Here is a 19113-nt window from a genome sequence, read left to right on the forward strand (position 1 = left end):
GGTTGGAAAGCCAGGTCCTCCATGTGGGGTGAGGGTCATTCTTAAAGCCATTTCAGACAGAGAAGGTTCTGGCCTGTTCAGGCAGTGGGACTGGTGAGTGGTGGAGCCCCCTGGGTGATGTTGAGTGTAATGAGAGTCTGGGGTGAGAGATGTGTTGCTACCTTTTAAAATTATCAGTGGGTCTTGGCATTGATGAAAGCTAAGCAATTTCACCAAACTGTTGTGTGTACATGTGTGAGAAAGTTGTGTGTTTATTTTAACACTCGTTTTACTTGTTTACTTACCAATGACAGAGAAAACAAGAAGTGGACAGTTGAGAGATAGCATTTGATTCTAGTACTTCTATGAGGAAAAGAGATTTTTGAGAAAAGACATGGTGGAGAAGCTTCATGGATCTGATTGGAGTTTTTCTAAGAGTGCCTAGGGGATTGCTAACTGAAGTCACTCTTTACCAGTGTTCTCTGATAAGTGTGCCAGTGGTAACTGAGCCACTCCTGTTTGTCTTCTTTTTTACCTTGAAAGTTAGAAATAAGGCATCATTCTTTAGAAAGTGATGTGAAAAGAATTCTACTTTTCCTGTCCCAGAATAAACTGATATTTCAGAGTACATACAGTGTTATGATCTCTTTATTTTCTTGAAACAACTTGTTATCAAATTATGATACTTCATTGCTCTGTGCAGGGGATGGTGCTGTTATTGACTCAGTACCTCCCCCTCCACAACTGAAGGACTGATTTGAAATACAAACTAGAAAGTGAAACGTGACCATCTTTGCCTTTTTTTTTTTTGTAGATAGGTGAGGACTATGGTCACTAGATCTCTGTGTGGTGTAGGGGTTGGCCCTCTAGATAGCATGGTTAAAATGTGCTCTGTGCAGGGACACTCCTAGGGCTGGGCTGGTCCACCTCCAGACCTACTGGACTTTGTCTTAGAAAAGTTGGCACCTCTTTCTCTGAGGGTAATTGTTCATTGGCCTCAAAGGTCTGAAGAGGGTGGATCAGGATAACCAGATGTTTGGAAATAGGAGTGGGGATGGCCCACACCCTGTCCTTTGATTTCTTTTGTCAAAAAAAAACAGGACTGAAGGGACACTGACCTTGGGGTTGGTTTGGTGTTTGTTCTGTGCCTGGCACTCCCTGGGTGCTGACTGCTTCCTCTGTGTAAAGCGAGGGCCCAGGCGCAGCTAATCACCCAGGCTGCTGCCAGCTCTACTCCGACCACTCAAGGAGTGAACTTTATGGCTTGCTTTATGCGGGAAGTGTCTAATCTCACAGGAACAGATTGCGTATTTGCTGTTCCCAAGGCCTTCATACTGGTTTGTCCAGGGCAGTGCCAGTTCACACAACCTGTTGTAGATGCTTTAGCACTTAACTGACTTTTAGTTTCCACTTTGACTTGCATATATTTCCTGGCTTGGATGGTAAACTGTATGGTCATGTTGGTCATTAAAGAGAAAGGTTCAGACTGTTCATTAAGAAATGTTCCGGTGCCTGACATTTGTTGATACCAAAAATATTTTTGCAGCTTGAGGCTTAAACGATATACAATAAACTGCGGTATTTGAAGTGTCTGGTTTGATAGATTTTCTCACATACACACACTGTCAACACAATCAGGATAATAAATATTTTCCTCATTCTGAAACTTTACTTGTAATCTATCCTCTCTACACTCTTCCTGGGCAAATATGGATCTGTTTTCTGTCCTTATAGGTAAATTTGACTTTTGGAAGAATACTAAACAACTTGAATGATACAGTATATATTTTTTTCTTTTTTTGATACCAGGGATTGAACCCAGGGGTGCTTAACCACTGATCCACTTTCCCAGCTCTTTTTAAAAAAATATTTTTTATCAGAAACAGGGTCTCTCTGAGTTGCTTATGGCCTTGCTAGTTTGCTAAGACTGGCTTTTGAACTCACGATACTCATGCCTCAGCTCCTTGAGCCACTGGGATTATAGGCATGTGTCACTGCACCCACCTCTGGCTTCTTTGGCTCAACATAATGGTTTTAAAGATTTTTCACATTGGATATATCAATAATTTGTTTCTTTTTATTACCGAGACTCTTCCTTTATAGAGCCAGAAGCATAGAAAAAGGGACAAGGTGGAAATTCCTTCTTTATTTAACTTCTTCAGATCAAATTCTCTCTATACCCTTCCCAAGATATATACTAACAATAACCTAAATAAGAGGTTAACAACCAACTTTTTTCTGTAAAGGGCCAGATGTTTTAGACTCTGTGGGTTGTGGGGTCTCTGGCAGCTCTTCTGCTTTGCAGTGTAGCACAGCCGTATGTGGTGGCTGGGATGTGGATGAGCAGGTGTGGCTGTGTTCCTGTGAAACCTTGTTGGAAAGCAGGTGGCAGTCTGTAGTTTGCCATTGCTGACTGCTGTCCTCAGGTAGCTGTTCTCACGTTGTGACCTCAGCCATCCTGCTACTCTGTTCAGTCAGATTCCCTGGTGTTGCTGCCTGTGTGAGTTTTGAGCCTTCCATGCTGGCCTGATGAATGAAGTCCAGTCATTTTACCCTGGATACTTGGGGGATTAAGACTCCATTTGTGTGACTTGGTTTTCTTCTTGTGTGATGAGAAGAATGGTGTCTCATCTCAGATGATGTTTGGGGTATTTAGCAGAAAACCCAAGTATTAGTGGCTTAAATAAGGTAGAGGTTTAATTCATTTTTTCCACAGAAAAGGTCACAGGCCAGCAGGCTGGGGTGGGGCTGTGGCTGCCATGATGGGCCAAGACCAGCTTCCTGCCTTCTTTGTGCTCAGCTGTTCTTAGAGTGAAAGTCCCCTCTCAAAGTCACTTTGGGATGCTAGGTGGCTGCTGCAGAAACCAGGCAAAGACCAGGTGGTGACTGCTGAGTTGCTCTTTGGAGAGCTCTCCTGGAAGCCCCTTGCCTGGCGACGTCGGCTTCTGACCTCCTCTGTGGTGGCTAGGCCTGGCAAAGGGCAAGCGAGAACAGGGTCAGCTGGTGAAGAAGGTAGGCAGGCAGTAGGGAGCAGTTGTCCCAGATGTTGATATATTTAGGGAGAAGAAAAATGCCTTTTCCTCTAGTCAGTTTGGAAAATACAGAAAATCAGAAGGAAAAGAACATTTTGCAGTCCCATCACATGAGATGTGAACTAGCAGCCTTCTGGGTTATGTGTGTCCTGCCTTAAGAAACGTTTTTAGACACAATTATGTAATATAAATATGCCCCCTCCTTCTCCCTCTTTTTTTTTTTTTTTTTTTTTTTTTGTTGGCCTTAAATATGTGTAACATAAATGTTACCACCTTAGCCATTTTTAAGAGTGCAGTATAAGTATGCCCTTTCATAAATTCTTTGTAAACCTTGTTTGGTAGCTATTTTATGGTTTACTGAATCACTGAAAGTGTTGAGCCTGAAAACAACCTTGAGATCCGTTCTTAAATGAAGAGTGGATGGCTTTTCTCCCGAGGGTAGGCAGTCAGCAGATGGAGTTGTTCTTCCCAGTCTGCTCTGGGAAATGGCATTGCTTACAGGTTGACCTCCAGGGGTCAGAAAAGTGGATGGTGAACCTTGGGCTGCAGAGGTTGCCTGGGGATCCCCCCATGTTATTTATGAGTAACTGTTGATGCACGTGGGGGTGTGCAGATTCACCGTCAGCTAATCTAGGGAAGAGTGGGTGAGACGTGAAAGCATGCTGGCTGTCAGACTGAGAGCCAGAGCACCCCCTTCTTCTGGGCCCTTCTAGCTCCACTGTAGGGAACTTTGCTTACAGTTCATTGTCACTGGCTGTTATGATTTAGATATGAGGTGTCTTTGCAAAGCTCATGTGTGAGACAGTGCAAGAAAGCTTAGAGGCCTTAACTAAGGCCAAGAAAGTTGTGAGAACCTTAACAAAATCAGCACATCAGTCTTTTGATAGGGGTTAACTGGGTGGTATTTGTAGGCAGGTAGGTGTGTCTGGAGGAGGTGGATCATTGGAGGAATGCTTTTGAAGCACGTATTTTGTCCCTGATGAGAGAGCTCACTCTCTCTGTTTCCTGGTGCTGTGTCCTGAACTGCTTTCTTCTATCACACCCCCCCCCCCATGATTTTCTGCCTCATTTGGGGGCCAGAACAATGGAGATGGCCATCTGTGGACTGAGACCTCTGAAACCATGAGCTCCAAATAAACTTTCCTCCTCAAAAATTGTTCTTGTCGGGTCTTTTGGTCACAGCAGCAAAAAAGCTGACTGAAACACTGGCACTCCTAGCTGTTTGAGCTTCTTGGTCCTCTGTGTAGCAAGTATACAACTTTTGGCTACTGTTTTTCTTTTCTTTTTGGGGTTCTGGGTATTGAACCTAGGGGTGCTTTAGCATTGAGCTACATCTCTAGCCCTTTTTACTTTTTGAGACAGGATCTCACTAAGTTGCTGAGGCTGGCCTTTAACTTGCCATCCTCCTGCCTCAGCCTCCCCAGTCATTGGAATTACAGGTGTGTGCCATTGTACCTGGCAGTTGTGTTTTTCTACCAGGGAGGACACTGCCCAGCTGCTGAAAACTCAGATCACTAATCACAGGGCGAGTCCAGTCAAGTTCAGAAACTCACCCTTGGGACTTGAGACTCAGTGTGTCTGCAAGCTCTGCCTTGGAATTGCTTATTCTGTCTTTGCTATTCATGCACTTTGCCCTTATTTCCATAACTCAGCTGCGGGGACTTCCATCCATCAAACTCCTTATTGTGTGTGTGTGTGTTAGTTACTGGGGATTGAACCCAGGGTGCTCTATCACTGAGCTACATCCCCAGCCCTTTCCATTTTTTAATTTGAGACAGGGTCTGACTGAGTTGACAAGGCTGCCCTTGAACTTGAACCTCCTGCCTTGGCTTCTGGAATATGTGGAATTCTAGGCATGCACCATCGCACCCAACCGCTTCTACACTTTTTTAAGCAGCAAAGTTCTGAATTTGCTGTAGCATTTCCTTATATGTTTTAAGAATTGTACTTTTAATCCAGGCTTGGTAGTACATGCCTGTAATCCCAGTGGCTTAGGAGGCTGAAGCAGGAGAATCGTGAGTTCAAAGCAATTTAGGGAGACCATAAGCAACTTAGTGAGACCTGTCTCAAAACATTAAAAGGGCTGGGGATTTGGCTGAGTGGTTAAGTACCCCTGGGTTCTATCTCTGTTCCTATGCACTCTGCCCGCCAAAAAAAAAAAAAAAAAACAAAAAAAAAAAACTGCTTTTGGTTCCTTAGTGCTTGAATATAGTGTAGGGGGTTGAGTGGCTGCCCCAGTTCATCTTTTCCCATGAGACTTCTTGTTATTTTTATTGCATACTTTTGCAGAATGTGAGGGTTTTCAGCAATTTAGATACTGTTACAGAAAAAAACAAAAAACAAAAAAAAAACTCCTGTAATGTTTTACTAATGCCAAGCTTCTTTTAAATTCCCTTTTTTACACAAATATCATGCTTACTACAAATAAGTACATATAACCCAAACAAACAAAAGTTACTAGTAAGTCTTACCACTGAGATTCTGGACATAAGCCCTGATACACAGACCTGTAGGGGTGGGGGGTGGTAAAGTGAGACAAGCCTGGAGGACATTTGCAGGGCATGCTGGGCTGCCCGGGGTGCATGCTGCTGGCATCTGGTAGAGTTCAGGATGCTGCCTCCCTCCTTGATCCCAGTGTCCTGGGGTACCCCACAATGTAACAGTGCCAAGCTTGAGCAACCCTGATATAAATGAATTGTTTCTTAGATCTTCTCCTGTGATTATCAATAAACACACTTTAATTTTACAAAACTTATCAATTATACACACTCATTTGTGACCTGATTTTTGCATTTACTAAGTCATCAGTATCTTTCTGTGCCCATAAATAAGCCTCCTGCTCGCCCTTCTTTATTCCGGCTTGTCGTGTTCTGTGGTCTGGACATGTCCTCATCAATTTGACTGGTTCCCTATTGTGGAGATCTTGGCCATTCCTCCTGTCTCGCTCTTGAGGTCGTGCCTTACCTTCTGCCGGCTGGTCTGCTGCCACCAGCCCCCTGGCGGGATGTTGCCCTCCTTGGGGCGCCTGTCCTCACAGATGCTCTCCTCCCACGCCCTCGCCCAGCAGAGCCCTTTGCCCTTTCTCCTCAGGTGCACATTTCAGAACTCAGCAATGCCATTAAGTCCCGAGTTTTCACAATGTAAATACTTCATTGCAGTTGACACAGGTGCATTAAAATAGGTTGACATCATCATCGAGCTTATGTGATTTTGAGTTTCTATAACAATTATCACATAATTGTATTATTGTATAATTATATTATGTAGTTATTATATATTATATTTAATATTTTAGTTTTATACATGTACCACATCTGGGATGATGACACAAAATGGGTTAAGGAAGCAGTGTTGAAATATGGAATAGATAAGTAACACTGCATATTTTTGTCATGTTTCATTTTTAGGTACAACTTTCACTTTTTGCTTCTTGTTACTTTTTGTTCCTTTAGAAAAAAAATCTTTCTGGTAGGGTACATGTGACTTCGCCTTCTCACCAGGCAGGCATTGCTCCATGTCTGGCCTTGTTTTCAGGAGGCAGAGGGGTGGGTGCTGGTGTCCTGCTGTGGCTGTGCAGTGGGGGCACCTGTTGGCTACAATGGTGGCCCTCTTTGCCCAGGCTGTCCTGAGTATGGAGGAAACGTGTGACAGCCATGTGTCTGGGTTCCCTTTTGGGGGCGTGGGCACAGACAGAGTCTGGGACTGCAGGAGGACCTGGACCCACCCCGGGGTCTCTTTCCACTCAGCCACTTCTGGGAGCTTGTTGGCGTAGTGGTGTCTGTGTTTGCATTTCTGGGTGTCCCGTGAGGAAGTTGCTATCTTCACGTGTCCCAGCTGATGTGGCTAGCCAGTCTTAGTGTCTTCCAGGTAGGGACCCAGGGGCTGGAGCCACACTGCAACAGCAGGATGTGAGTAACAGGAAGTGACAGGAATCACCAAGGGCGCCAGACCTTTTCTCACCCCCTTCCTGAGCCAGGAGCTATATTTAGCAGAGAACTTCCCAGCCCCGTCCTGCCTGGATGCTGCCCTCTGCCTCTCCGTCGGTGGCCGGATTGCTTGGTGCTTGTCTGTTCCTCTGTCTCTGGTCTACTTGGTGACCACAGGTTGCTGTCCGCTGATGTAAAAACTTGCTTTTTTGTTTTTGCCGGGTCACTTCGATTCTGATATGCTTGAAGCAGCTGGAAAGTAGGGAGAGCAGCAAGGCAGAGCTGTGGACCGTGGGAGGCTTGGGGTCGAAATTAAAGGGTAAGGCTCTGAAGTGAAGTTAGTGGGAGGGAGGTGAGTCTCTTCTTGGCCGGTTTTCTTAGAGCAGAAGCCTGAGTTTAAAGCCATGGGCTTGGCGGCCTGACCACCCAGTTCTGGAAGCACTCTCTGGCTTCGCCTGGCCATGCTCCTTAGGAGGAGTCCCGCAGCCCCCAGCAGGCACTGCAGGGCCTGGACCTCACCTGCCCTGCCTCCTCCTGTTTTAGGTCTGTCCACAGCCTGCCGACACATGTGTGCGGTGGTCCCTGGAAAGGATGTGTCCAGGCGGTGAAACTAGTTTGTGGTGGTGGCCGTCCTCATGATTCCTGGACTGGGGTGTCGGGACAAGGTGCTTTGTTGGTCTCTGAAAACTTCTCCAGAGCGGCCTCCCCTGCCCCTTGCCCCCAGTAAAGTGTCAGCCTCGTTTCCCTGTGCTCAGCCCTTGCTTAGGGCTCAGGAACCCCGTGGATGAGCATCGAGGGAGGCTGAGAACAGCGCTTGTGCTGTGAAGTGCAAGCAGTGCTGGAGGAGCGCCTGGCAGAGGGCACGAGTGAGCTCGGAGGCTAGGCCTCGGCCACCCTCTCCTCTGGTCACTAGTCCGCCCACGGGTATGGTTGCAGGCTGACCCAGTACCTTCTCTACGGCCGAGCTTACAAGTAAGGCACAATTATATTGTGTGTCCGGACTTCTGGTGAGGATGTTATGTGCCGAAAATTTGAGGCACTTGAGAAGTCACACAGTGAACAACTAGGCACTTCCCAGTCTGAGAAGTAAACCCTGCGGGTGTGGTCGCAGCCTGGGTACCCTGTTCCCCTCCTGCCTTCCCTCCCTTCGCCACTGCCACACTGAGTTTGGTGCTAGTGTGTGTGTGCTGCCACGCTTTCCACTCATGGGTGCTAGTTGCAACATTTTGATGTGTCCCATAGCCTTGTGTTTCCGGGATTTATCCATGTGGATCCTTCTACTTTGTTTAAGTGGTTGGGTGTAAAATGACTGCTTTCCGACTCCTGGAGTTCAGTCATAATTTCTGGGGAGTGGGGTGTGAACTTGAGGAGGATCACAGTGCTAGTTTCCTGGCAGATGGCTGTTCTAGTGAGACATTCCCCTGCTGCTGTAGGTTTCCTAGAGTCACCATTACACACAGCACAACCGAGGTGTTCTTATCCCGTCTTCCTGGCACACAGGCAAGAGTTTTTCTAGTTTTTTTATTTCTGGGAATAGAATTACCAGGTATGTGCATCTTCAGCTTGGCCAGATATTGCCAGATGTCTCTCCAAAACTATATAGTATGTGTTTCTGAACAGTGGGACACATTGGAGTGGTGTGTTTGAGGGAATTTTGTTATTGTGTGAGTGTTGTTAAGTGTACTTACTATACTAGACTTAAATCTGGATGGTGTTGTCTACTATACCCCAGGGCTGTGTGGGGTGGCCTGTTCCTAGGTTACAAAACTCTAGAGCAGGTTGGTATGTTGGATACCAGAGGCAGTTATAACACAATGAATGGTGTTTGTGCGCCTGAGCATAGAAATGGTACAGTAAAAATACCAACTGATAGGAATTTTCAGCTCCATTATAATCCTATGGACCTGCCATTATATATGCAGTCCATCATTGATGGAAACATTGTTATGTGGTGCTTAGCTATATTTTAAAACTACCACCAGCAGTGTTAACATAGGCGTGATCTCATTTCTCTAGTGTCTGCTTCTTTCAGGGTACCAAACTGATGGCAAGATGAGGACCTCATGGATGAAATAAGACATTGAATGTGACTGAGGTTTTAATAGAAACCTTGACTTAAGCATGTCCAAAATGGGACTGCTGATCCCCAGCCCCCAGCTTTAAGCCTGCTTTATCCACAGTGTCTGGGTCTCAGCATGACAACTGCCCCTCACCCGCTGTCCAGAGCACCCTGTCGAATGTACACCCTGTTATGGTTTAGAACTAGAATGTTTCCCAATACCTGTGTGTTAAAGGCTTGTTCCCTAGTTCAGTTCAGAGGTGGGGATTTGGGGCAGTGACTGGATCATGAGGGTTCTGACCTCATCAGTGGATTAATCCATTGAGGGATTCACAACTGAATAGATTTTTGGGAGGTGATGGGAACTGTTGCAGGTAGAACCTAGTTGGAGGAAGTGAGTCCTTGGGGGCTTGCTCTTGGGGACTGTATCTTGCCTTGAGCCTCTCCCTTTCTGACTGCCATGAGGTGAGCAGCTTTCCTCCTCCATGCCCTTCTGCCATGATGTTCTACCTTGCCTCAGGCCCAAAACAATGGAGCTGGCCAACCATGAACTGAAACCATGAACCAAAATAAATCTTTCCTTTCTTAAGTTGTTTTTGTAGGTATTTGGTTCCAGCAACAAAAAACTGGCTGACACACACTCTATTCCAGCTGTTGGCAGCCCCATGACCCTCAGAACACATGGGAGTCCAACACTTTCCTTGCTTGAATTTTGTGATGGTTCACGGAGGCTCCTTCCAAAAGGCTTCCTGACTTCTACCCTGTTCCCATTGTCAGTTTTCAGTGAAGCAACTAGAGTGGTGCTTTTTAGGCCTCAGTCAGATGCCAGCCCTTTGTGCAGAAGCTGGCACGACCCCTCATTCCACCTGGAGTAGAAGCCAGAGCTCTCACAGAGCTTGGTGACCCTCAGTAGCCCTAGGCTGTGCCGTCTCCTGACCTCCTCATCGCTCTGGCCTTGGCTGCAGACTGCCTGGACTCTCCCAGCCCCTGCTTCGCGCATCTCCTTTCCCATCACCCTCAGCAGCAGAGCTCCCTCCAGGCTGTAAGACTCACTTCTGTGCTCCTGTGTTTGTTCGTAACCTCTGTGGGAGCAGGCATCTTAACCTGCTCGTTCAAATGAATACTGCCTGGATTTATTTCTGAAGAAGAAAGGGTGATTTTGGAGCTCAAAGATGAGGGGAAGAGCTTGGGAGAGGAGGTGTTTCTCCCTTGGAACTTGGGAGGTTACTGGGAGTCACTGGCCTGGGAGACAGAAGAACCTCAAGGCTCCCTGGTGTGTACTTGGGTTTGGGGCTGGGGAGGCAGCCCCCATAAGAGCCCTCATCCTGCTGGCGTGTGGCCACTCTCAGTGTGCACTGGCATTGAAGCAGGCGTGGGCCAGCCCCAGCCCAGGAGTTCATCATTGTGAGGCTCAGAGCCTACACTCTTACATCCACCTCTCGTTCTTGGCTGACCCCTTGGGCTTCATAGCTCCACTGATTCTTCAGCTCTGTGTGCTTAGAAAGGAGCCTGCCATTCCCCAGGCTCTACTTGTGCAGCCTGAATTCCCAAGCTGCATGTCACAGCCTGATGGCAAAGGAGGCACCCCAGCCAGAGGGCACAGGTCTTGGTATTCCCGCCGAGCTTTCCTCCCATGCTTACAACAGCAGCCTGGCCTGGTCCAGGGAGGACCTGCCTGTCTGTAAGGATGTGTACTGAAGGTGTGTCCACTCACTGCTTTCTTGGCAAGTCAGGAGTGCCCTGTGTTGACGTTGCTTACAGTACAGGGCTTCACTCCTGTAACCTGAGCTGAATGAGGCCTCACATGTCCTTAAGAAGCATGGCTTGTTCTGCAATTGCTCCTTCGTGTTCCCAGTTCAAACTTGAATATCATTGATATTGTTGAACCTTTTTATTTGGAGTTCCTGTATACTGTGTCATTTTCCTGGTGGTGAGCTCAGGCACAGCCTCAGCATAGCATCACACCCAGGATACTGGCACTGTTCCTAATTAGTGTCACAACATTGCCAGCCCGGTGCCCTTGTGGCTCACGCTCTTCCCTATGTGACCCTTATAGCCACCATTCTGTTTTCCGTGTCCTCAACAACCTCATTTCAAGAGTGTTAATAAATGGAATATTGTGGTAGGTAACCTTTGGGAAGGGCTTTTTCTTCTCAGCATAGTTTCCTGGAGGTTGATCCAGGTTGTTGTGTGTGTCCGGAGTTGTTTCTGATTGTTAACTCCTTGGTATGGATGTGCCACAGCGTTGACCCTTTACTGGTGGATGGCATCTGAGTTGTTTCCTTTGTAAACATCATGGACAAGTGTTTGGGTGAACATGACTCTTAGAGTGACTGTAATGGGTCATATGGTCATTGTTTTCTTAAGAGACTGACAAACTCTTCTGTAGGGTGATTGGCATTTTACGTGACAACCAAGAATATGATCCAGTTGCTCCTTATCTCTTGGTGACTCCACATGGAGAGTACCTGAGCCTGGAGGATCTCAGGCCTGAGCAGTGCTGCTGGAGATCTGGGGAGGCTTGTGTGGCAGGTGTTCTTCCCAGACTTGCGAGTTGCTGACCTGCACATCACATTAATGCCAGGATGTGACAGTGCTGTTCATAGTCTTGGTTTTCAGACAAGAAAATGGAGACAAGGGCAGAGAACCACCTGCTACAAGTTTAGCACCTAGTGAGAGCTTCAAACCAGGGGACTGAATGTGGTGCTTGGTCCCTTTTAGTCCTTGCTAGGTGGCTTTTATCACTCCTTTCCAGAAGAGGAACGGTCTACCCATGTATCAGCCTGTCAGTGACCAGGTGGAATTCAGATCATGGCCTGTCTCAGGCTTCTTCAGTCCAGGACAGGTGCTACTGAGAGTGAGGGAATGACGGCATCTGCCATCTGTTTTGTTATCTCATGGTCTTTAAACATAACAGCGACTGCAGTCCGTTGCCCAGGCCGCCGACACTCAGGAAACTGTTCTGGCAACACTCTTCTTCAGCACATGGAGGATGGTGGGCCAAAGATCCATTTCTCTATCCAAGTGCTGAGTTCTGGAGTAATGCAAGTGGGCCGAAAGCTGTCACTGGGGAGTGGTAGATGGGGACACCTGATGTAGAAGGGGACACAAATCTCATTATTCTCCTATTGCATAACTCATATATTCTGAATTATGAAAAATAAAGTATCTTTTCTTTCTTTTAATATATTAATTTTGCTGATACAAATGTTCAAATGTTCAACTTTCCTGAGAGTGAATTAGCAAAGAGGTGCTTACTCAACTTTATGGTCAGTTAGGGAAGTGCAGGACTCAGCACTGGCCCAGGGCCTTTGGTTCTCAGCTCTCCTTGGCCTTCCCCAGCATGGTCTAAACTTGAATATCATTGATATTGTTGAACCTTTTTATTTGGAGTTCCTGTATACTCTGTGTCGTTTTCCTGGCACTCCAGTGCTCAGCTTTGCAATCCTCACGGCCGGGTAGGTGTCTGAGACACTTGTCTGCTTCTCCCAGCATAGATTCTGCCTGGGTAGAAACTTGTCCTGTCCTCTCCTTTGAACCCCAAGCCTAGAGCAGATACTTAGCAAGTGGTTGCAGAGCTCATAGATGTTAGTAGGGGTGGGATTGAGGATGCCTATGGTGTCTGGTGGCATCCACTTCTCCCCACCCTTGCCAGCCTCAGGAAAGCAGTACCCCTCAGCCTGCTTCCTGTCTTCCCTTCCCACACTCCTGACTCTTCCACTGTCTGTTTAGTTTGGCCTCCAGGTTTCCTTCCCCAGGGAACCCTAGGTACGCGAGAGTGAGCAAACTACATTGGAGACCCAATTACGTTCATCCCCCGTGATGAAGTTAAATTGGTGGAGCAAGAATTAGCTACAAAGCATTGCTTCCACATGATCTGAACTTGAAACCTGATCATCTAGTAATTTAAACTGGGTCTTCTTAATGTAAGTTGGAGCTCTAAGACGGACAGAAATCCAAACATTTTGTAATGTTTTATTGGTGAATTGCTAGGGAAGCAGGCATTTCCCTAACACTCCTGGTGGGAGTGCACAATGGTAAACCCCTGTGGAGACGAATTTGGTGATGGCTAGCAAAGTTACACATTTGCTCTTTGTCAGAGAAGTTCCACTTCTAGAAATCTATCCCAAAGATACAATGGTAAAAATAGGAAAATACCCATTCACTGAGGCACTATTTGAAATAGCAAAGGATTCTAAACAATGCACATAAATAGGGCACTGGTTGCATAGCTGGTCCAGAGCTGCTGTAGGAAAGATTGAGGGATCTTCACTTACTATAAGAAGTGTTGGCCAGGATGTCTAATTAAGTGAAGGGCAAAGATGGGAAGTGGTGTGTGTGGAGTGCTGCTGCTTAGAAAGGGGGAGTGTGGGTATACACTGAAGGGTAAACCAAACCATGCTGTTTTTTGTTTTTTAAAAGCTGCCTATGGGAACTGGAATAGAGGGGGGAGAGAAGAACCAGACTTCTGACCAGAGGAGACCTTATTTTGTTGAGTTGACTTTGGAACCCTTTAGACATTCTATATAATCATAAAACAAAATTAAGAGATTATGTATGACCTTTGAAAATTTTGATAAACTGTCAAAAGATTTTCTCCAAAGTGGTTTGTGCCTTATTTACCTCTGGATGCCAGTGTTGACATTGGAGAGCCGTGCCGGCCTGAGAGGTGAAAAGTAGACTGCTGTTCCTACTCCCTGTGACTCAAGGGACAGGATGGCTTTGTGGTAATTTATTAGCCATTTTGTGCCTTCTTGAAATCCAAGTTCAGTTTTTCTATCAGAAAGGATTTTTCTGTTGGTTTATAAAAACTTTACATTTTGTAGGTTTCATATTCATTCTTTCTTGGTGGTACTGGGGATTGAACCCAGGGGTGCTCTACCACCAAACTGTGTCCGCAGCCCTTTTTATTTTTTATTTTGAGACAGGATCTCACTCAGTTGCCCAGGCTGGCCTTGAACTTACGTCCTCCTGCTTCAACCTCCCAGTCTCTGAGATCACATCATTTATATTATTATTTTTTTATTATTATTACCAGTTTTTTGACTTCATTTCCAGTTAAGTTGTTCAGGCCCTAATTGTAGTAGTGGCAGTCAGTCTGTCATGTTATGTGTGATGCCTGCTCATGTTACTCTGGAGTGAATGGATCGGACTTCCTACTCCTCAAGTGCTGGTCATCAATTTGTGGGCTCTCTGGAGCAATAGAACTGTTTTCCTATGTCTACTTCTCCCTTTTTAAAAAAAGAATTTCCTAGGACTTATTACGTATGTCTAAACAATTGTAAATGTCCACTTAAGTTGATTTCTGGTGAATATATAACCTAGATTTGAATTGTCTTCTTGGTTTGAAATTTTTCTTCATTTTTAGTGACCTGTGATAACTGTTATTCTGTTTGATGTGACTACCTGAATGAAATGGTAAATCTTCATTTTATATGTTCCCTCTCTGTACACACACGTATGCACATAGATGTCTGTTTGTTCATGGTTAGGTTCTGCAGCCCTTGCCCTTGTCCATGGGATCATTGAACATGTTCTCTCTCTAGGTCATCACTCCCTGTAGGAAGCTCATCTTGTGTGCTGATAACAGAAAAGAAATGGAAGACTGGATTGCGGCACTCAAGACTGTCCAGAACAGGGAGCATTTTGAGGTTAAAAGAGAAAAACGTCCTTCCCTGCGGGCCTCTTGATGACTCTGCCCTACCCTAATTTCCTGCCTCCACCTATCTCCTACACATGACTGGCAGTTCTGGAACTCCCAGTCTCAGCATGTGTCTTGAAATCAAGGAAGGCCTTTGCTTGTCTTTAGGGCAGACCTGTCAGACTATGACCCTGTCCTTTACAGACGTCCCTCCTCCTCTCTTAGATACATGATTTAGTTACATTCAGGTTGCTGAATTTAAGAGTTTCAAAGGGATGTCTTACCTTGCCATCTTTGTCTTGTTCTTGCAGCCTACCCAGTATAGCATGGACCATTTCTCAGGGATGCACAACTGGTATGCCTGTTCCCATGCGCGACCAACCTACTGCAACGTGTGTCGTGAGGCACTGTCTGGCGTCACATCCCATGGGCTGTCCTGTGAAGGTACAGAACTGCATTTGTTAGTCAGTTGCAGGTGACCGAGCTTTTACTTTGGAAATCCAATCACAGTCACCATCCAGTAAACCATCACCACCCACTGCAGCCAGTGGGGAGTAAAGTGATTTCTGTCACTCCATTCCTGTTTATTTTACCTATGAGTTGTCCTTGATAAATCATTATTTAAAAAAAAAAAAAATAGTGCTTGAACAAAGTGAAAAGAAAGGAAGTGGTAGTGAGGAGAAGCAAGGAGGGAGCATCGGGTCTGCAGGGCCCTGTTGCCCAGGGTCACTGCGCTTTTCTCAGGGTCACTGTGTTGGGGATGTAGGGGTTGGAAATGTCTCAGCTAGAGCTGGGGCCTGAGTGTTGAGCCAGGCATCAGGCTAGTGGCCAGGCAGTGACTGAGCAAGGTGTTGTGACTCATGGCCAGGTCTTGCCTGCTGCCTGTTCTCTGTAGCTCACTAGCTTGTCTAGTTTTTGCATTTTCAAAAGTTTAAAAATTCAAAAGAATAATTTTTTTGGGGGGGTGCTGGGGATCGAACCCAGGGCCTTGTGCTTACAAGGCAAGTACTCTACCGACTGAGCTATCTCCCCAGCCCCTATATTTTGTGATACATTAAAGTTACTGTGGCTGCTTGCTGTCTTACTGTGATGGCAGAGCTGAGCAGTTGTGACATTCATACACAAATGAAACCTCAGCTGCTTGCTCTGGCTCACCCTGCTGTCTGCTTTCTTTCCCTCTCCTGGGCTCTGAGGCATCTCAGTGGTGCTGTGACAGCATGGAAAAGTTTCTTGTTCCTTTTCCAAATTTCCTAATCAGTCTGCCCTGTATAGATAGTAGGCACCTGTCATGAACAAAGCTTGTGGGTTCTTTTCTCTCACAGTATGCAAATTTAAAGCCCACAAACGGTGTGCTGTGCGTGCAACCAATAACTGCAAGTGGACCACCCTGGCCTCGATTGGGAAGGACATCATTGAGGACGAGGATGGGGTATGCCTGAGGGGATCTTGCCCTGGTGCCGACACGCACAACCCCCTTATTCCCTGCCCTCCCCCTCATTCTAGATAGTCACTCTGGGGTCTGGTGTCCCAGCTGACAGTATCCAGGGCTCTGTGTGGTTACTCTGCGTCCAGTTTAGTCCTTGAGCCCTCTGAGTCTTAGTGCGCCCTCACTGGTAGTGCCGTGGTTTGGATGGCACTGTATGCCCTTGACCCCTTCCTGGCTGCTAGGAAAAGGCTTCTGTGGGGAGCAGGCTCGTGGCTGAACTCACCAAGAACATTCATGCCCCAGGGCTCCTGGCATTGGGGTAGAGCTCTGGGATGTCCCCAGCGTGTCTCTGCTCGGTTCACAGATTGCCATGCCCCACCAATGGCTGGAAGGTAACTTGCCTGTGAGCGCCAAGTGCACCGTGTGTGACAAGACCTGTGGCAGTGTGCTGCGCCTGCAGGACTGGCGCTGCCTCTGGTGCAAGGCCATGGTGAGTGGGGCTGACGTGGCCCGCCTGTTGCCAGCCTGCAGGTCGTGGGATAGGCCTGGGGCGGCAGCTGCCTCTCTCCTCTGAATCTGGGAATCTACCCTAGGGGACCCCAACTCTGAGAGCCTCTTTTGGCCTGTGGAGTGACTTGATTTTTCCCTTTTGGATCTCTCCATTATTATTCTTGATATTTTTTAGTGTTCTTCTCCCTTGACTTTAGTCCTGTCTTTTAGACACAAAATGTGATACTCACCTCATGTAGGTGTGAAGAGGTCATTTGGGGCAGGCTTGCTGGCTGTTTTCCTGGGATGAGCCCAGGGAGGCTATCAAGGGCCTTCTGAGAGAGGCTTGCTCTGGGATGACAGCTGCAGGAAGAGGGAGGAGCAGCCGTGATGTGGCCATGTGGCCTCTTGTGGGGTCAAGCCGTCCAGGGAGAGGTGAGGGGAGCCTTGTGTTTGTGGGTGGTATTTCTCTTCAGAGGCTGTTTTGGGGTTACTTGGTTAGAGTCCTGGCTGACTTGGAGGAAGCTGGGTGTAGGTTGGCACATAAAGGCCCTTGCCCAGGGGCACACAGCATTTGAGTCCTGGAGTTAAAGGGAACTGTGGGAAAGGGACCAGGATGTTGGTCTGCCCATTGTGGGCATGACAGGCTCCCACTGCAAGCTCTGCATCACAGCTCCTTGGGGGCAGGGCAGGGTCATGTGGTGCCCTGTGGGAACAGGTTGGTCTCCCTGAAGTGCCTGTCTGTCCCCTGCTGGTTATCAGATGCAGGGTCAGGCAGTGTTCCAGTGTGTGTGTGTGTGTGTGTGTGTGTGTGTGTGTGTGTGTGTGTCCCCTGCTGGTTATCAGATGCAGGGTCAGGCAGTGTTCCAGTGTGTGTGTGTGTGTGTGTGTGTGAAGGATGCTGGGGACCCTGGTGATATGTGGATTCTTGTTTCAGGTTCATACTTCGTGTAAAGAATCCTTGCTGACTAAGTGCCCACTCGGTCTATGTAAGGTGTCAGTCATCCCTCCCACGGCGCTCAACAGCATTGACTCTGACGGTGGGTGCCCATGTGTGATCCTCACTTGTTGGCACGTGCCCCTTCTCCATGCCCACCAAGATGGGCATCTTGGCAATTTTGATATGGTCAGTAGAAGGCAAGACACAGCACCAGGGTCAGCAGGACATGTGTGGAATTGGTAAATAGTGTCCTGGTTGTTGCTGTTAGACTCACGGAAGACTCATTACCAGCACTCGCCTTGAATGTGATGGATCTAGGGGGCTGTTGAATGGACCTGGGTCTTAGGCCTCCTTAGTCTACTTGAGTTACAGAGGCCACACATCCCTGAATGTGGCAGGTGCTGGCATGCTGGCTCAGAGCCTCTTCCACAGGTCCATCTGGTACATGGTGACATCTGTTGACAGGTCCCACTAAGGGGCTTACTGAGGTACATGGCTCAGAGGAAATAGCTCAGATGAGGGCAGGAGATAAAGACAGTGCAGCAAGGTGAAATTGGAAAGTCTCAAGTATGAAGTCAGAGTGAGAGTGAGGCCTTGCGCAGGCTTGCTGGTGCTGTGAGTGAGTTCTGTCCCCTGCGCTGTCTGCTGAAGCTTGTTTGTTCAACAGTGCCCCAGTGCTTTCAGGGCTTTTAAAGGTTCTTCCTGTTCCACTCTTTCATCCAGGGTTCTGGAAGGCCACCTGTCCTCCATCTTGTACAAGCCCCCTGCTGGTCTTCGTCAATTCCAAAAGTGGGGACAACCAGGGTGTGAAATTCCTCAGAAGGTTCAAGCAGCTGCTGAACCCTGCCCAGGTCTTTGACCTCATGAACGGAGGACCGCACCTCGGGTAGGAAGCTTGGGAATCTTTCTTTCTTGGAGCTTTAATGTTTCACAGACAAGGTGTGTGTGCTTGTTTTAAGTAGATCAAAGACAGGATATTTTAAATAGGAAAGAAGTCATCATTTTTGAATCACCCCTCCTTAAACTCCACTTGCAGAGGTCCCTGCTCCTATAGTTTATGGGGGTGCATGCCTTTCCAGTTTCCAGTGCACACATGCATGTGTGCATTCGTGCACACTCATGCACCTTCTAAACCAAACAGGACCCTGTGTTAGCTGCCACTGCACAGCATGCTGTCCATGGCATCAGCTGTGGCATTGGCAGCTGGTTTCTGTGTTGGTGCTTACAGACCTGCCCGCTCAGTGTTCAGGAAGAAGCTTTACTCCGTGAGGCCGAGGGGGCTTTTTTATCTTGGGAGCACAGGAAGCATTGTTAACACAGATGCAGCAAGGCATGAACTGTGCAGAGGCCCAGGGTGTTGGGCAGAATAGTTATACATTTCATCTTTTAGCTAGAGAGTCAAGTCATGTTCCTTTTGGCATTGTGCTTTGCACCGGTGTAGGAACATGGCTTCTGTGGGTTTTGCCATGAACTAATGAACTAATTGGGAATGAACTAATTCCTTCTTCATTTGGAAGTACCGGTTCAAGGTAGGGCTCTAAGAGGACATGCTAGCACTCAGGGAGATTGTGCAGCAGAAGGGGAGTGTGAGGTGCTGCTCACCCTGCTGTCTGGTGTGTGT

At 47.2% G+C, this 19113-nt stretch overlaps 1 protein-coding gene across 2 annotated transcripts in view; it reads left to right on the top strand.

Annotated features, from left to right (window-relative positions):
- Positions 1–19113, top strand: part of Dgkd (diacylglycerol kinase delta) — an 85826-nt gene that overhangs the window by 39113 nt on the left and 27600 nt on the right. Inside the window, exons 4-9 of one of the 2 annotated variants that reach the window (XM_047546365.1) lie at positions 14543–14647; positions 14949–15081; positions 15960–16066; positions 16428–16553; positions 17490–17592; positions 18216–18378. In XM_047546365.1, the coding sequence (XP_047402321.1) occupies positions 14543–14647; positions 14949–15081; positions 15960–16066; positions 16428–16553; positions 17490–17592; positions 18216–18378 (737 nt within the window). The remainder of the gene's footprint in view (positions 1–14542; positions 14648–14948; positions 15082–15959; positions 16067–16427; positions 16554–17489; positions 17593–18215; positions 18379–19113) is intronic. The other variant, XM_047546367.1, reaches the window with a different exon arrangement.

The sequence above is a fragment of the Sciurus carolinensis genome, chromosome 3 (genome assembly GCF_902686445.1).
Source record: "Sciurus carolinensis chromosome 3, mSciCar1.2, whole genome shotgun sequence".
Classification (NCBI taxonomy): domain Eukaryota; kingdom Metazoa; phylum Chordata; class Mammalia; order Rodentia; family Sciuridae; genus Sciurus; species Sciurus carolinensis.